The following is a 19,626-nucleotide window of genomic DNA, read 5'->3' as shown; positions in this document are numbered from 1 at the left end:
GCCTTTTTCGAATGCTTCAAAATTTTTCCTGCTCACTTAAAAAAAACATTAAACTCACTAGTTTAGGTAAAGAGCCTTCCTTAAGGGAATATTCCATATCAGTCTGTAAATCTGTAGCCGTTTTAAACTACGGTATATATGTTTGCCTATGCTTTTGTAGCAACGTATACTATGTCATTCGATTTACTACATTCACATACAAGTAATTTGTAGACTTTTGTGGCTTTCCGTCTGTTATATCAGCTTTAGTATGAATTTCAAACTGAAATTGTAGCTTTCAGCTACTTCTACGGGAGATCGCACGTTTTTTCTCATATTCTTTTAACATCCTTTCTAGCATTTGACTTACTTCTTTGCTTTAAAAACGTACTTTATACGTGGCAATGTCAAAAAATTTACCAAAAAAACTAAGTTGAAGTAAGTATGTGAGTGTGCGCGCGTTTATAGAAGATAACGACCTTTACCACACCTTGTCGTGCCTCTCTTTCCCCCAGTACTTCTTTTCTATGCCACAAACTAACTCATTTCCTCTCACAAATCCCTGCCTTGGCAATAAGCCATACACTCCTACTGATATGTAGCGCATTCAAAGCAATGAGAGTCTAAAGTATTTCCCAAGAGATGTGTAATACATGGGCGCATGGATGACAAGTAGGACGATAAAGTATTAGTATTTGTGTAATCCCACGAACGACTGGGCAGTAAGTCAATAGTAGACAAGAAATGGTGGGTCGGATAGAAGGTAAGGTTGTATCACCCGGCACTCCGTAAGATGATCTATAGGCTGGAAGAAAGTTCACCTTAAAATCATAACGGCCTTAACAAGGCAGCGAAATGTGGTTCGTCATTCATCATACGTTCTCACGCTTATATAAAACTACGGGAGATTGGTTTGACAGTTCCGCTCTATTCAATTTCAAGCTTTATTTCGCACTTCGGTGGATTTACTTTGGCTGATGGTCATCCCCTAATACATGGTTGGTTGTTGTTAACATTTTTGGCCTAGCTTTGTAATGTTAGTCGTGCTTATGTACTATAGCATAGTTGTTGTTGTTTGCATGTTATACTATGGAATGGTTTTAGACGCAGTTGATATTACAATGTGAGTTTGCTGTTCTTACATTACGTTATAAAGGGACTATCGAACCATTACCGCCTTAACATCCATGTCATTGTAATATGATTGGGAAACGGTGATATGCTTCGTCAAAAGAGGCCTAGAAGCTTATCGTAGAATCAGTCAATACGAGCTACTTTGGGCTGAGTAGGCAATTAAAAAGTAAAGTCGTCTCTTGACAAACAAATATCAGGCTCTATAAAACTCTCATCACCTGATGTATGGACGGCACTCTTTGGTGTTTTCGATGTCAACGAAGGAACTTTAGACTTCGCAATTGAAGTTTATATCGCCTTGCCCATTCATATACAAAATTTCGCGAAGCACAGTTATAAACATTCTCCTTATACAACGGAAATACTTGCTAACATATTTTGTGTCATATTCATTTGTTACATTGCAGTTTTTAATTGTGAAAAATGTTATAAAAGTTCCAAACGAGTGGGAAAAATAATTTTACTTGCAAAGTGTGCCAGCACCCTTAGCCAAAGCAAATGTCAAATCCTTCTCCTTCTGCTTTTCTTGCAGCTAAAGTTGGAAGTTGGCTACTTTTTCATGTCAGATGGCGCGAGTGTAGCTCAATATACCGTTATCTATAAAAATACGCGCAATCTACTCATAACGCATAAGATTAAGTTAAACGCATCTATATGAAAAACTGCTTATGTGACGGGCCTTTTTATCACCATTGAGCGATATAAGATAGCAAAAAAAAAAAAAACAAAAATGTGTTTCATCCAAGGATGCATCGAACTTTAATTTTCGCGTTAGCCAAGAAATTTCAATAATTTCCGTTGAATCGTTAATAAAGCCGAACAACTTGAACACGAAGTGTGCTATCATAGCCATACCATGCGTTCGGTTGTGTGTAAGTGAAATTAACGTTAAGGGCGAGCATTTCATAAAGTTTATAACGTTAATGAAGTGGTTTCCTTTCGCTGCGAAATGAAACCCTTTCGTTAAGTAAATTTTGATTTTTGACGAACGAAATGGTATCGTTTCGTTTGTTAAGCATCCACCTGTATTTTAAAAATATCAACTTTTTCAGATCCCTGATTTCCGTTATATCTTTATACTTGTGTGTGTAAAATGAACACACATATCGCACGTGCTTAATAAATAGCATTTTTGGTGAGTGATACGCTCATTCGCGTATGCAGACCCAATGCTGGATGTAGTTGCACGAGTGTTATTCATTTCAGCCTATATGGCTTATAGAACCACAATAAAAGAATCAACCAGCATGATCTCGTTGTTTTAATTTAAGCTACTTGCAAAGCTTATACTGCTTTGCCGAGTGTGACGCTGAGCAACACCATCGGCTTGAAACGATTCTTTAGACAAGACTAGCTCTTATCATGGAATTTCTTGAAACTGATGCTGAAGAAGATCATTCTAGCAGCAGAACTAAACCACAATAGCATAATCTATTATAAGAGAAAACAAATGCTGGCTTATTCTGATGATATCAGTTTCATTGTTGACCGATATAAGTTTTAAACTATGAATGACTTCGTCTACCTGAGGCAAAGGGTTCGTTGACTACCTGAATATATTACAAATTGTGTTTAAAACTTATATAAAAAAACGTATTTAAGATCCGGTTGCATGATTACACCAAATCTAGGCCGATTATATGATATAGTTGTTGAGATTTATATATATATATATATATATATATATATATATATATATATATATATATATACATCTAGAAAACATAGAGTACACAGAGTACGTAAAATATTCGCTGAAATTGAAAGAATGAAAATAATAATTTCGATTTATTGTCCAGCATGATTGAGAACGAGTTAGTAGCATTGGGTTGTACCTGTTGCTATGAGAGTACGTACTCTATTTATCTAAATTTCAATTGCGAAATCATTTGTAGCTTTTTTATTTTATTGTAAAGCTCTTTTCGATCAACTAAGTTGTATAATCTAAGTCCATTAATTACCTGTACAAATGCATATGTTCTGATCAGCATTTTTTTGTTTTTCAAGCGAAATATTTTGCACAAAGAAAAACTTTCTGATTAAAAATACGTTTTTCTGCAAAACAAATTGCAATTAAAATAAACACAGATGTCATAAGGCATAATTGATACGTAAAGTAAACAAATTATATATATATTAAGGTGGGCAACAAATTTTTTTTGGTTGATTCTTTGTGGTTTAATGAAAATAATATTATTTTTATGTCTAGGCACCTTTTAGCGACTTTAGTTTTTCCATACAAATCGTTTGGGGATTTTCTAAGTTTCTATCAAACAAAAATAGCAGAGCTCTAACTCTTATTACCCAAATCTCTAGCTGTACACATGTTTGGAAATTGAACATTCAGATATGATTATGCCTCGTAGAACATGTGGAAATATATTAGTCTGGTCAATCTAGACATTCGATGGTGCAAAAGGTTACAAGATTAAATTCAAAAAAATTGTTTTAATTATTACTATAAATGAAATTTAGAACCTCCTCGCCATTCCAGGGTGTGCAAACAAATTTATTCAATGTCGAAAGTCAAAAAAACAAAATGGTATGTTTTATCATAAAAATACATATATATATACACAAATCGTAGACCATAGATATATCTACAGAAATAGTTTGAATGATTTTTTTCTACGATCCGCCATTTTTAAGATATTACGATTAAAAAAGTTGTAATCGTAATAATATGCACACATTTCCGCGCCACCTATGAGATACTTAGCGCTTTTTTTCACGAGTATATTATTATCCTATGTATTTAATTTGTAACTATTAACATATAACAGAAATTTGCTAAAATTGGACAATTTAATAGCTATGTCAATTAAATAATAGTAATGAAGCTTTACTATTAGTCTGATTGAAATTCTTCTTCATCTTCAAGTAAATTGCGTTAATAATGACGTATCGTATGTCATCTCGTTGGAATCAAACGAATCGTGCACTGTTGATGATTCAACATTAGAACACGACCGACCTTGACAAATTCTATATGCCAGAGAACAAAACAGTCCAATTTTTTTTTGCAATCAAATTTAGCGCTGCATCCCTTTTTGCAGTTTCAAAAAGCTGTGTCCAGCAGTTTTTCCAACGCAGGTGAAAGTAAAGTCTGTACTGGTTCTAATATATTGTAGACTAATTTCCAACCCCACTTTGTAGGATCTAGCTGATAACCAAGCCACACTTGAACTTTATAATATACCAGAAAAAGATGTTGACGAGCAGCAGCTGCGGTTGGAGGAAGACAAGCTAATTGAACTTGTTTTTCTTATACTCAGCATGTTTTTCACACAGAGTATATTAATTTTGATTGGATAACGGTTGGTTGTACAGGTATAAAGGAATCGAGATAGATATAGACTTCCATATATCAAATTCATCAGTATCGAAAAAAAATTTGATTGAGCCATGTCCGTCCGTCCGTCCGTCCGTCCGTCTGTCCGTTAACACGATAACTTGAGTAAATTTTGAGGTGATGAAATTTGGTACGTAGGTTCCTGGGCACTCATCTCAGATGACTATTTAAAATTAACGATATCGGACTATAACCGCGCCCACTTTTTCGATATCGAAAATTTCGAAAAACCGAAGAAATTCGATAACCAAAGACGGATAATTCGATGAAACTCGGTAGGTGGGTTCAAGTTATGACGCAGAATAGAAAATTAGTAAAATTTTGTACAATGGGCGTGGCACCGCCCACTTTTAAAATAAGGCAATTTAAAAGTTTTGCACACTGTAATTTGGCAGTCGTTGAAGATATGATGAAATTTGCAGGAACGTTACTACTATTACTATATATGTGCTGAATAAAAATTAGCAAAATCGGATGAAGAACACGCCCACTTTAAAAAAAAAAAAAATTGAACATCTTTACAGCATATAAGTAAATTGTGTCAACATTCTACTGGGGTTGCATGGTGCAAGGGCGCCGCCCTTTTTCATTTAATTTGTCTAGAATACTTTTAATACCATAAGTCGAACAAAAATTTACCAATCCTTGTGAAATTTGGTAGGGGCATATATTCTATGACGATAACTGTTTTCTGTGAAAATGGACGAAATCGGTTGAAGCCACGCCCAGGTTTTATACACAGTCGACCGTCTGTCCTTCCGCTCGGCCGTTAACACGATAACTTGAGAAAAAATCTATATATCTTTACTAAACTTAGTTCACGTACTTATCTGAACTCACTTAATTTTGGTATAAAAAATGTCCGAAATCCGACTATGACCACGCCCACTTTTTCGATATCGAAAATTACGAAAAATTCAAAAAATGCCATAATTCTATACCAAACACAAAAAAGGGATGAAACATGGTAATTGGATTGGTTTATTTACGCAAAATATAACTTTAGAAAAACTTTGGAAAATGGGTGTGACACCTACCATATTAAGTAGAAGAAAATGAAAAAGTTCTGCAGGGCGATATCAAAAGCCCTTGGATTCTTGGCAGGAATACTGTTCGTGGTGTTGCATATATAAATAAATTAGCGATACCCGACAGATAATGTTCTGGGTCACCCTGGTCCACAATTTGGTCGATATCTCGAAAACGCCTTCACATATACAACTAACTCCCTTTTAAAACCCTCATTAATACCATTAATTTGATACCCATATCGTACAAACAAATTCTAAAGTCACCCCTGGTCCACCTGTGTGTATAATTTTTGTATATATATATTTATGATGAAATACACCTACTGAATATCGCGAAGAAACTAATTTTTGTGACCTTTGACCTTGAACCAAATTTTTGCACACACTGGCGTCGTGAGGAATCTATTAATTTTATTTATAGTTATATTTTAAACAAAATTGTACTGATTTTCAACTTGTTTTAACTTTTAACTTTTTTCATCACTTCCCTTAGTTTTTGTTCTATGCTGACTTAATTTCAAACTGTGTGGTTCTACGTTTTCTTTTTTGATATGAAAAAATAAAACGTAATATAAAACTACAGTGGAGATAGTGCAGGTTTCAATATGAGATTTAGGTAAATTTAACAGTTGAAGCTCCAAGTGGAGATGTAGTTTTACTTTGGTGTTTTGTAATTGATAAAGTTCTGGAAACTCCTATTGGATCGAATATGTATGTATGCTAAAGTCTATGAACATGAAAAACCAATTTTCTATCAATCAACTCATTTCAGTTTTTCCACATTTATTGCAAAAGTTTTATATTGAATGGATATGAATTACTTTCTACCAGAACACCGGAACTTGAAGGATCACTAATTGAGTTTTCCAAGGCACAAGATGGCTTAATCCGAATACTGGGCCTGGCATCACATATTTACTACTAGTTGAGAAACTAACTTTGGGTAAGAACACAGGGTTTTTGCTGATGAACTTTATATTTCTCTTGGGGAGTTTGCTTCAGTTTTCTCAGCAGAGCCATTAGAAGAAATCTCAATGACATGGTAGTGGATAAAAAGTACCTTACTACACTCTGTGCCACAGGGAGTCCGAGAGATCGAGACTGCTTACCACTATGCGGGGATGGTCTTGGAATAGGCATTAAAATTTAGCATTTCAATCTAGAAACCACGGTCATGAACCTTGCAACTATTTTTCAAACTAGGAACTGGGAAGTATCGACAGGCTACAGGTGGACAAAAACAATGGTAGTAGTCTGGTTAGGTACCCTTCCCTAATTAAGCAGGCTGAACTGTAGATAACTTGTTTTATTAATGATACAACCTTCCCTTTTTGTCTGGATGAGGCATCTAAGCATTTTCAGTGCGCCAGCCTCTCCTTCAGCTCAAGATCAGATAGGATGCTTTTGGATAGATGTGTTGGAGATTAACACCAGCGCTTGTTGACACAAAAAATCTGATACAGAAAATCTCAGTACATAGCACTGCAGGGACACAATGTAGACTAGAACATTTGTACCAAATAAAAGGGCTGGACATTGGCTGAATCGGCATAACCGTAAAATGTGCCTCGGCAATGTGGACACCAAACGAAACGGTTTTAAATTGAACGTGTTTTTTATTTCGGACCTACCAACTTATATGCGGAAATTTGTTTGACCGATATGGTTAATTTCAATGTCTATGCGCACCAAATACATAAAGAATTTTTAATTGCATTAATCTTAAAAGTGAAAAAAAATAAGAATTTAACCGGAATAGCGAAAACTTGAATGTTATGATTTCGGACGCGTTGACATTAACTTGACTAATAGGCATAGACAAAATACAGCTGTGTTCGAAGAAGCATATTTTTTGTGGCACTGCACATTAATGAGATAATTCGAATAAATGCTTAACCAATCAAGAAATCATACTAGAATACAATAATTATTCACAAATAACAACAGGTTGTTTACGTCATTGAACTGATAAACAGATAGGCGTAGCGAGGATGTCAATGTGTCATTGTGAATTCATACAAGTGAAACATCTTTCTATTCTTCCATTGCCTACCTATCTGCCAAATAATAGCTGACAGGGAGAATGGCTGTCGCGAATGGCTCGAGAATGTAAGAAAGGTTTGTTTTTTGCTCGCGATTATTAAATTGAAGTGCCATTAATTGCCCATTTGTGTTTCAAATCAGCTTTTCTTTTAAATGTGTATACCGAAAATCAGACTACATATTAATATTCATTTCTAAAATCTAGTTAATAGATTAAATGTGAGCAGCCAGTTAAGCAAAAATCTTAAAATATGTAAATAATGCAATATGCCAGTCGTCTACAAAAATGTTCGAAGAACACTATCGAGCAAATGATTTAAGTAATCGAACAGCGATTGAACAGGGGATCGAGGCTGTTTACTATTGTGAACGTTTTTATCAAACATTCGCCACTTGTATGAATTCACAATGTCAATATGTAAACACTTTTTATTTGAAATTATATACAGTTAGGTGAGAATGACTTTAATTGAGAATTCTTATAAACAAAAGAATTTTTTGTTTTGACCATCGTGGCTAATAACACTTTTAAATCAAAATTAACAACATTTAAAGGTATACGAATTTCATGTCAGTTTTAGTTTTAAGAGAGACAGACATTGGGAATTGCTTCGAAGCACGACATAAAGTTTTTATTTCCCTTGAATTCAGGTCAGCATTTCATTTTCTTTTACTAATGATATGTCTCATCAGCAAAAGTCACCTAAAATCTGTTTCATTCAAATTCAAATCGTTCACTGATGCCGCGTAAGCATTTACATTGACCTTGGTTGTGGTAAGAACATTTTTCGATTTCTATTCACGCTCTCTTTTATTTACTAACTGCGTGATTCAAATCTTTTTTATATATTTTTTTTTTTAATTGGATTGAAAGTATACTAAAAACACTTGGGGAAATGTTTTAGCTGCTGTATCAATTGTACATTATCATATCTTATTTGTATACCAAAAACTATTATGACAAAGTTCTAATTTAAAAAAGATATGACAAATTAAAAAAAAAAATATGTAAGGCACGATAACCCTCTTCCGATTTGTGTCATGCTCCTCTCAATTTTTCTTAAAAATTGGCAGGACGGGACCTACTTGTTTTACGCCGACTCCGAACAGCATCTGCAAGGCAGATGAGGCTTCACAGAGAGCTTTTCATGGCAGAAATACACTCGGAGTGCCTGCCAAACACTGCCGAGGGGCGACACCGCTTAGACAATTTTTCTTCTAATTGAAAAACCTTGTTTCAAAAATTTTGATGTTGCTTTTCCCGGGGCGTGAACCCAGGATCTTCGGTGTGGTAGGCGGACCACGAAAGAATTTCCTCAAATAAAACACAATTAAAAAAAAAAACTTTCAAAAGCCATTAGTATTTAGAAAGTTCGTAATAGCTATATTTTTCATTCCAGCAGTTTAAATCAGATATTTATTTGGCTTTTGAGTTTCTTCATATAATTGAAATTTTTTATAAAATATTTTCTTCTACATACATATGTGGCTCACATGAAACCGGAACAATTCACTTATATTTCAGTTCAGTTCACTTCTATTTGCTGGTATCTATGGAAATTTTAATTCACGGTTTAAATCAGGAGCAGGTACCCTTTATGGCCCAGCAGGTTCCAATAAATGTCCACATCAAAACGGTTTATTGAAGGTGGTAACCTCCCAACCATTTATGCCACAACTCTAGCTCTCGGAGCATTCCGATTTTTTCGGTAGCTACCATAGACTTGATCGGTATATATATATATAGAAAAATCTATGCAGTGGTTATCTAAAGCAATGGAGCTACACAACTAGCCATGCCATATACATACATATATGCTAGTTGAGATACACAAAAGATGTGCTGTATTAAGTATTCTTCATAAAAAATAATATCAATGAAGAATTTTTAATAGCAGAATATCCGAAAAAAAGATAGTTGTTTAATTCAAGACAAAACGGTTTATTCGAAGCCTTGCCTCTTCTCGAATCAGAACTAAAATACTTGAAAAAATTGTGTGAAAAACTGGTTATACCAAAAGAATATATAGTTCTTTTTATAAAAATCTTGAGGGCAACGCTTTACCCGTACCCAACATTTCAGAAGATTCTGATTCTGATGAGAATAAGAACTAGTTCTAAGCTTGCAATAATATCTTAAATAAAAGCACATTAGTGTATACAAAATTGAATTGAATGTGTAACTTTTTTCATCTACATACATACTTTCGATGAGTCAAAGCAGCGGATGTTTTCCCAAGTAATGTGATGCTCCGAATCCCACTCCGCCAATGGAATTGGCCTAGCAGGTCGTGGTTTGGCCCTAAGGTTATTTAAAAATCAATCTGCAGTGAATTTTTTTCGTCTTTTGAGGTTAAGGCCATACTATGACCAGTTGGGCCAATTCCTATAGCTTATTCGGATTCAGCGCATCAAAATGCATAGAAAGCATCAGCCGCATTACGTGATCCGACTACTTTTAATTTTTTTGTATAGATGTGTTAAAAAAATTAGATCAGCTTTTTAAAATTTTGTTGTGCCAGAAAAATGAAGATCCTAAAGCTCGGAGAATAGAAGGGATGCGAGCTGAACAATTATCTCAGTTGAAAGAACATAGTGTTTGTATAATATATAAGTACATTTTTACACTAGAAACGAATTCCTCTAATTTTGAGGGAGCAATAAACTTTGAAACTCGATTTCCCAACATTTTCATTTTGGCACATTCATGCTTCTGGCAAGCGGGCGACGACATATAAACTTAATCCAGATTACTTATATTCACATATGTACATATTCTAAGTAGAGGCTGGGTCTATTTTCAGAAATGAACATTCTGCATTTTTTCAGCTAATTAATATGAAGGAATAAAAAAATGGTTGGTAAGGAGTTTTTGAGGATTATTTGATTTTTCCATATGTTATCTTTTTTTTGTAACGTTTTTTCTCAAGCTTATAGTAATTTTAAATTCTTCCTCCTTGATACGTTAGGGTGTGATATATTTGATAGATATTGGCATATTAGGCGGCCACCGTGGTGTGATGGTAGCGTGCTCCGCCTACCACACCGGATGCCCTAGTTTCAAACCCCGGGCAAAGCAACATCAAAAATTTTAGAAATAAGGTTTTTCAATTAGAAGAAAATTTTTCTAAGCTGGGTCGCCCCTCGGCAGTGTTTGGCAAGCGCTCCGGGTGTATTTCTGCCATGAAAAGCTCTCAGTGAAAACTCATCTGCCTTGCAGATGCCGTTCGGAGTCGGCATAAAATCATGTAGGTCCCGTCCGGCCAATTTGTAGGGAAAATCAAGAGGAGCACGACGCAAATTGGAAGAGAAGCTCGGCCTTAGATCTCTTCGGAGGTTATCGCGCCTTAAATTTATTTATTTTTTATTGGCATTGAATATTAGTAAGGAGAGCAATTCGAAAATGCGCGAAAATGCGCGAAAATTAACGGTGTTCCATGGAATGCTCGTACTATAGACTTTGACGTTTTACTTCTCTCCCAGTTCTGCAGCCCCCCCCCCCCCCTCCCCCCCTTGTGTATCCACCAATAGGTGAAATTTTAAAGAAACCAATTATTAGTTTTAGCGGGGAGTGCCCTATTAACTAATTAAAATTTATTTAAAGCAGTTTCTAATTTGTTATTGCTTAATATTTGAGCGATACTTAAATATGCAACATCAGGACGAACAAGGGACAGCTGTTTCTATTATACCTTATAAATCTCTTCAAAGTCTTTTCTGAACCCAAATTCATGCGATGATCGGTCTGTTTACAAGCATATCTACCAAAGCCACATCTAATATACATACAAGAAGACACCAAGATGCCCTAAATAAAATTGAAGTGAATCCGAAATTGTTCCAGATTGGTCACAGCATAGTCCCGAAATGATTACGAAAACAGTCCAGAAGTGGTTCTAAAATTTCCTCAAAACTGAATGGAATAGTTTCGAAAATAAACATTAAAATAATCTCGAAGCATACCAAAGCTATCGAAAAATACAGGATACATGGGAAAAGGGTGGCACTGAGCTCCATATTACTGGAAAATATTATGTGTCCATTTGCAACAGTATTGTATTATTTGTCTTCGTCTTTTGGAAAAACGACGATTCCCCTTTAAATTTCTCAGAAAAAAACTATGAAATTAAAATACAATCCTTAACTTAACAGTGTAGAATTATATGTACCGCGAAAAGGAAGCGCCGAAAGTGATCTGCTAATGTGTCTTTTTAGTTTTTTCCATGCTTATTTTTTGTATATAATTTTATTTATTAAAAAAATTTGAAATTATTTTTTTTAATTCGCGGAGCAATATATTCACTAAAAATTAATCATGAAAACAATCAGTAAATCGGACGAAATTCACAATTTCCCTGGAATGCTCGTTAAACATTTTTTGTTACTCATACGCTATGCCGTCCATAACAAAAGGGCACTTAACTAAACAAATACATATTAATTCAAAGATTTAAAAAAACGTTTTAAGTTCCATCTCTACTTCAAAAACCTTAAACTTCACAAATAAAAATTAAAAAAATAAAATAAAATTTATGGACTTAAAAATTGCAAAATTGCAAAATTACATTCTTCGTTGAGTAAATTTTTCTTATAGAATTTTTTCTCTTTTAACTTTTTGTTTACATTACTGATCATGTTCTAAAATTCTAAAAATATCAACAATCTAGTTTTGATAACGCCTACACTACTTTGTTTTCGAGTGATTTTTCTTGTATTTTTTCCTAAATTTTTTGTCGCACTCCCTCCTAATACGGCTTCAGTACTGGTATAAGTGTGTAAATTATATTCCAAAAAAACTAACGAAATACAATAAAAATACAACCCATGATGCAATTACAAGGTGACTGACGTTAGCAGCTTCTCTTTCTAATCCGCCCTCTTGAACTCCCACTCTGAAACTCGATTTGGCTCTTTGCGAAACTACATTTTCATTCAGAGGACAAATTGTAGTAAAAACCATTAAAATTTATTTTCCTGGAAAATTATGAAACGGCATCACTTTTTTCTCCAACTCTATTTTGTGTTAACTTTTCTATCGTTCAAACTAGTGACATTTCTAAATAAATGTATTGTTTATTCAACAAAATTATTTAAATTTGCCAAATTTTCAGCTTTAAATGATACATATACATACATATGTACGTGATTATAATTATTTTGCTAAATTTCTTCTACATTACATTATTGAAGAACAATGACAACGACCTTCCGAACGCCGGGGTAATAAAACGAATAACAGAACAGCACGTGTGAATAGCTAAAGTAACATGAAAAGCCGACAATGAATATTTTCAAGTGTGACATGGGGGTCATATACATAAATAATCTCACCAACACAACTACGTATTCTACAAAATGTTGCAAAGAATAGGCCGATTAAAATATTGCAGAAAATGCATACGCACCTACTTGGAGTTATACTTTTAGGTGTTTATTTCAGCGAGTTAGTCCTTTATATGTATGTAAGCGATATAACCTGCGAAGAGATTTTAGGCCGTGCTTCTCTTCCAATTTGCGTCGTTCTCCTTTTAGTTTTTCCTACAATTTTCGGAATGAGACCTACATCTTTTATGCCGACTCCGAACAGCATCTGCAAGGCAGATGAGTTTTCACTGAGAAGCTTTTAATGGCAGAAATACACTTGGAGTGCTTGCCAAACACTGCCGAGGGCCGACCCTGCTTAGAAAAACTTTCTTCAAATTGAACAATTCTAATTTCCAAAATTTTGATGCTGCTTTGCCCGGAGCGTAAACACAGGATTTTCAGGGTGGTAGGCGGAGCACACTTCTACCACACCACGGGGCCGCCATTAGTCCTTTAAATCAGTAGTTATTCAGAGCTTATAACGTACATTTAACGGTTCTTTCATTTGTGAACTCTTCAGACAATCGACTGCTTTTTACACGAGTCCAAATATCATCAAAGGATTTATTCAGACAAAACGGCAAGTTTATAAAGAAATACTAATATAATTTTAAGTTCTGGTAAGACACGGGCAGAATAAGGCGATAAACCGAGTATGAGGAGGTGTTTCGGCGTAGCACTTCGTGTACAAATGTGTGTACATTTGTTTCTGCGTTTGCATGCAACAACTTTTGTATGAATTGCATGATTTTCCAGTGCAGTTGTCGTATTTTCCGCATTCACAAATAATTTTAAAACAAGCAACTGTTCAAGGTCACTTACTACACTGCAATGGAACTCAAAGTTAAGGACGAAGATAATGATTTTTGGTGTGTAAACATCTTTTTTCACCGCATGAGGAAATTCAGATCTTTGTGAACATTTGTGTGACCTCCTCATCCTATCCTCATGGCTGAGTTGATATGATCGCCATTTGTTGAAATCAGAGAGGACTGTTTTTTTTTAAATTGATTTAGATACATAATAATCGGTATCATACAAGATATTACACTACGTGACAACAAAAAAAAAACGCTATTTTTGCTAAACCAACTTCGGGTTGTAAGTCGAATATACAGAACTGTATACTCCGAATTTCGCATACACTGTCGAAATATGGATTTAGAGCTGTCTGACCCGTCTTTCATATGTTAAGATACATGGCTGCACAGAACTTAACTTCTAATTATTCTACGAGCAAAACTTTTGGGTCATTGGTATAAAGAGATTTGGGACTCAGTTTGGGTCCGTATCGTTTTTTACGATCTGTGATCGAAACTAATTTTTTAAATCCTAATAGCCCTGGTGTATCAGATAAGTTAAATTTTTTCGCTAGGGTAAGTGCGTGCATGAACTTTAACCACTATGCCAAACCACTCAACCGTCACTAATCGGGACAAAAATTTGTATGTGATATTTTTGATCTACTGTGGTCTCAAAGGTAGGATTAGAAAAAGTCGGTTATTGGACTTATAAGGACCACCCTAATGGGCATTGTGTTTAATAATAGGCCGCAGTGCATTCTGCATTAAGACATTTATATTAATTTTTCGGAGCTATTTCGGGGTTGGCAGTGAAATTTTTTTTTTTTTCAAAATCAATAAAAACAAGTAAAAGTGTCTAAGTTCGGGTGTAACCGAACATTATATACTCAGCGTGAGCTTCAATTGTACATTTCATTTCAGATAAATAACTTTTCTACATAACACGTGGCACCACCCGTTTAAAAGAAAAATGTCTCCCCATTTCCTCTTAAAATAAAACTTGATAAGTGAAATATCATTGATTCAAAATAATTTTTTGCTAAGTTATAGCTTATTATTCTAGTCTACGATCCTTTTAAATTTGTTTTATATCTAAGTTGCCGTGGTCTTTAACCGACCCCGTCGATTTTTACTAGAAATATTTTTTGCTTTAAGGAAAATATGTGTACACAATTTCATTACGATCCGTTAATTTTTCTTCGAGTTATGCCTCCCGAAACATTGAAAATTGCTTAGTCATAAAAGGGGCGGTGCCACACCCATTTTAAAAAATTTTAGTGTTTTCCAATTTAATGTTATAATTCAATTTAGAAAGTAAAATTCTATTGATACAAAAAAGCTCTTTTTCCCTAAGATATAGCTTATTTTATTCGTCTACGACCCTTTTAAAAATCTTTTATATAAAAGTGGGCGTGGTCCTTAACCGATTTCATTAATTTTTCTTCAAAGCATTCCTTATAGTAAAGGCAACCTCTCTGCCGAATTTTGTTACAATAGGTTTAACGATTTTTGATTTATGATTAATAATATTTGTAAAAGTGATTTTATCACAAGTGGGCGGTGCCACGCCAATGTTAAAAATTATTTTCAAATTTGTATCAAGAGTCACAATATCAGTCCACACGCCAAATTTCAACATTCTAGGTGTATTATTTACTAAATAATCAGGGTTTTTGTGTTTTCCAAAAATGTTATATATATAAAAAGTGGGCGTGGTTATCATCCGATTTCTCTCATTTTCAATACCAATCTATTCTGGACCCAGATAAGCTCGTGTACCAAATTTGGTGAAGATATCTCAATATTTACTCAAGTTATCGCGTTAACGGGCAGACGGGCGGACGGACGGACATGGCTCAATCAAATTTTTTTCGATACCGATGATTTCGATATATGGAAGTCTATATCTATATCGATTCCTACCTGTACAACCAACCGTTATCCAATCAAAGTTAATATACTTTGTGTGCAAAGCACTCTGAGTATAAAAAATAGTTTTTATTTTTGTCGTGGGTTGGCCCCACAATTATTTCTGGTTTTTGTTTAGAAATTTTATACGAGTTCCCGGGTTTCCTATAGTTTGCGCTAAAGAAAAAATATGCAAACAAACAGTAATTCAAAAATTGATCTCAATTATGCTCTTTTAACTCTCAAAAGCTTTCATTTAAAGAAAAAAAGCGGATGGCAATTGAAGACTGTAGCCCTAAACTTCAATATTGAACCACTGTGCCGTGACGCCAGAAGTAAAATCAATATAAACGAGCTTGTTATTTCATCCTTATAATATTGAATCCAAATACACGACTATTCAGAACACCTAAATACACTAGAAATATCCTTAGACAATTTTTAGCTTCATTTTGGTAAAAGTCTAGAACAAGGGTTGACTGCTAATACGCCTCCAAAAATATCGGGAGATGTGTGAAAAGACGCGTATTAACCTTGGCAACAACAATCCGAAAAGAGGAAAAAGCGGAAAAGGCGGAAAAGAAAAATTGTATCTCTGTGAAGAAATATTTGCAGTTAAATTTGGCGATTTTCTTGTGGTTGTTGTGCACTAAAACAAATTTTGTGTACAAAGGGATTTGACACGATTTTAATTTGATCGCGCGTCCAAAGGCTGCGAACTCAGAAGGATGTTTTTCGCAAAAATACCGGGATCCCACCACCGGTTTCGGAGGGACCCATGGTGATTTTTCGGTTTTTCGTTAATATCTTTTTAACGAGATACAATTTTTATTTTCTGTTGTCGGATTATTAATAGCTTTCACAATATTTTTGGACGCATATTAACAGCCGACCCCTGTTCTAGACTTTTATCTTCATTTTCATAACGGCAATTTTCCTACAATTTTGTACCTTAAGCTGACCTCAAATGCCCTTAGGTCTTAAAATTTGGACAGGCAAAATCACGGCTTAGACTTTTTTTGAAACTTAAAATATGTTTAGCATTAAAACGCTTGCAAAAAAATTATGTTTTCTAACAACATCTTAATCTTCAGTCCATATAGGTATTTGGACCAATAATCTTTCGATTGACATTCCTATGTAGATATGTATGTGTGTGCTACTATATTGATGGACTAGTATTTTGCTTTAATATAAATATCTGAGAAAACCAAATAAAATTATTTTGTTATATAATAAACATACACACTAGACTGGGTCGATTTATTAACCGATATCGCGCCATCGATTTTTCGATAGGATTTGGGCTTAGGAAAAAAAGTTCCACTACGCGTACCCAAAAAAATAATTTTCGAGCCTGCAAAAAAAATTGGCGAAAGGGTAAATTTGTCGACCAAAACACTCCTCAAAGCCCTAAAAATATATTTTTTTTTTTTTTCAAAAACTGTTATCGCCAACGTTTTTATAACAGTTTTTTGGAAAAAAAATAATTTTAGGGCTTTGAGGAGTGTTTTGGTCGAAAAATTGACCCTTCGCCATTTTTTTGTTTGCAGGCTCGAAAATTATTTTTTTGGGTATGCGTAGTGGAACTTTTTTTCCTAAGCCCAAATCCTATCGAAAAATCGATGGCACGATATCGGTTAACTTTCGTCCATACAAATCGACCCATGTTAATACACACGCAGACAGTCTATCTCATTTACCTCTTTTATTAAATCCTTCTTATCCATCATTTTTACAATCAAACAATGCTTTTGTATTAATTTTAATATTAGAATAATTTATGTTTGTCAACTTTTTGTGATAAATTTTATAACACCTCTTATTAGCCTTAGGAAATACGTTAAAAAGCTAGTTTTTATTATATTTGTTTGATTTTTGATTTAGAAATCGTTGCACAACACCGCTTGGCACAACCACATATACATCGACCGTATGTGCAAATTTTTAATATTTTTCGCTAATTTTTGATTTGATATAAAACACAATACCCACGTCAATTGACTACACAGAGATATGATGATGCACTTGTGAGTATTTGCTTTTGAATTTATCTACTACGCTATGAGAATATATTTTTGTACTAAGAATTTTCACTATCTGACCAATTTCCGCACACCCGGTTTAACGCCGAACGCTTTGCCCAATAGATGCGTTAACGTCAAATACCGAATCACAACTGAGGATCGGTGGATTGTCGAAACACCCGCAATGTTGCGATTTGTTTAGCAGGAATAAATTGTCACTTAAATAAAGTGCATGTGTGAGTGAGCGCAATTTTATCTGATTTTACATCAAAGAGAAAAATTACTGAATCATACAAATCAACGAGTCTCAGATCAAGCATTCTTCACTTGGGAAGGTTAAGGATTTTGTATTAACATATGTTTGGTTTATTTGTATTAAGTTAATAGTCGGTTGGGCTGTGTACTAGTCTTATATTTCGGAGATTGGAGTTCGCGTGTTCATAATCCAACAGGGTCACGAAAACAAAAATGTTGCATTGGTCCAGAGTTGCAAGTTGGCCGAGACCGAAATTTATGTGACAGTTCACCGCGATACCATTATGGCCAGGGACCCAAATAATTCTTAAATTAAAAGAGGCACTCCCACAGCAAATTGCATGTTACAGATGCGTTCAATACTACCAATACTAGTTGTATAAGCAGGATGACTAACTTTTCCGCATCTGATTGCGATCCCCCTAATACAACTCTGCAATTCGATACTCGAAACTCATTTTAATTTATAGCCACCCTTTTTTTGCGGGTCAACGGTTGTCGCTTTCGATACAACCGGCCTCTTGGATTTCACCAGCCATCCTGTACACATCTGCCGCTAGCGATCTCTGCCGTATTATTCCGTTTATTCAGGTAATATTGTAACCTTGTTATATTTCTTAACTCTACACAATAAAACCTATCTATTATAACGTAGCATCCGCAGTATCACTCTTAAAGATCTTTAATGGCGACAACAACCTCTTAAAACGATTCAGTAGTCGGCGAGTTTGAAATTGCGGCATACATCGACCGATCCGTGCATCAGCCAACGAGACCCAATTCCTCCAGATGAGCTCCTCTTCTCACTCGTCTATAGGGGAAATGACTCTGTTAAAGCTAACATAGTCCGTCTTGCCTGGGAATAAACCAAAGGTGGTGAAAATGCTGGACTCCCCGAAGTAGGGAAGCCTGGACCAATAATTTTACTGCCCACAGACAAAAGAATTGGAAATTTAAGATAAAATGCTGGACTTCCCGAAGTAGGGAAGCCTGGACCGATAATTTTACTGCCCACAGACAAAAGAATTGGAAATTTAAGATAATATCAAGTTCTAATAAATTTCAGTTGCATACACGTATGTATGTACATATATTCATCAATAATGTTTGTTGGGTATTTTATTCATGCAAGCGTACGCGAATGTTTATTTGTCTGCATGTTACATACAAACTTACGTATATATGACTTTGTTTTCCACTCACATTTCCACCGACAAGTAGTCCTGTTGTTGTTGTTGTTGTAGTGATAAGGTTGCTCTCCGAAGGCTTTGGGGAGTGTTAAGCCCCGGGAAAGGCCACATCAAAATACTTTAGTTTTTCTGAGCGTGGTCATTTCTCGGTACTGTTTCGCGCCTTGTATTTATTTTGTTTTTGGAAACAAAATCGTTAGTTAAAAAATAAAATAAAAAAGTATCTGATTTCAACCCGACGTACTTCAGGTCAGACTCTACCCACTGAATTATGTTGTACAACTAAATGCTTTCGGCGATATTCAAATACTTTGGTTTGGTGTGACGAGTTCTAGGATAAAGTTGGTGAGTGAAAGCTTCGAGTTGTGCCGAAAAGTACGAATTTTTAAGGCCAGTATTCAAGAAACTTGTCCCTGAGCGATAATCTCTGTTTTTCTAAAGTCGGTTCAATGCGGCCCTACTAATGTAGATAAGCAAATTTAAAACCACTTCCTTCTCGAATGTGAAAAAATCTCTCAAAATCGCTCAGCGCGACGTAAT

The 19,626-nt window shown here is 34.9% G+C and overlaps 1 protein-coding gene across 2 annotated transcripts in view; it reads right to left on the bottom strand.

Moving 5' to 3' along the window:
• aralar1 (calcium-binding mitochondrial carrier protein aralar1) overlaps positions 1 to 19,626 on the bottom strand; it is a 59,737-nt gene that overhangs the window by 33,250 nt on the left and 6,861 nt on the right. Inside the window, exons 1-2 of one of the 2 annotated variants that reach the window (XM_067763622.1) lie at positions 17,610 to 17,781; positions 17,318 to 17,444 (exon numbers count right to left, since the gene is read on the bottom strand). The exons of the other annotated variant lie outside the window; for it this stretch is intronic. Of the exons in view, the coding sequence (XP_067619723.1) occupies positions 17,318 to 17,347 (30 nt within the window). The 5' untranslated portion in view covers positions 17,348 to 17,444; positions 17,610 to 17,781. Of the gene's footprint in view, positions 1 to 17,317; positions 17,445 to 17,609; positions 17,782 to 19,626 lie in introns of those variants that run through there. 2 annotated transcript variants of the gene reach the window in all.

This window comes from Eurosta solidaginis, chromosome 1 (genome assembly GCF_040869045.1).
Source record: "Eurosta solidaginis isolate ZX-2024a chromosome 1, ASM4086904v1, whole genome shotgun sequence".
Taxonomy (NCBI): Eukaryota; Metazoa; Arthropoda; class Insecta; order Diptera; family Tephritidae; genus Eurosta; species Eurosta solidaginis.
The sequence above is the reverse complement of the archived record's forward strand: the minus strand, read 5'-3'. Positions and strand labels throughout refer to the sequence as shown.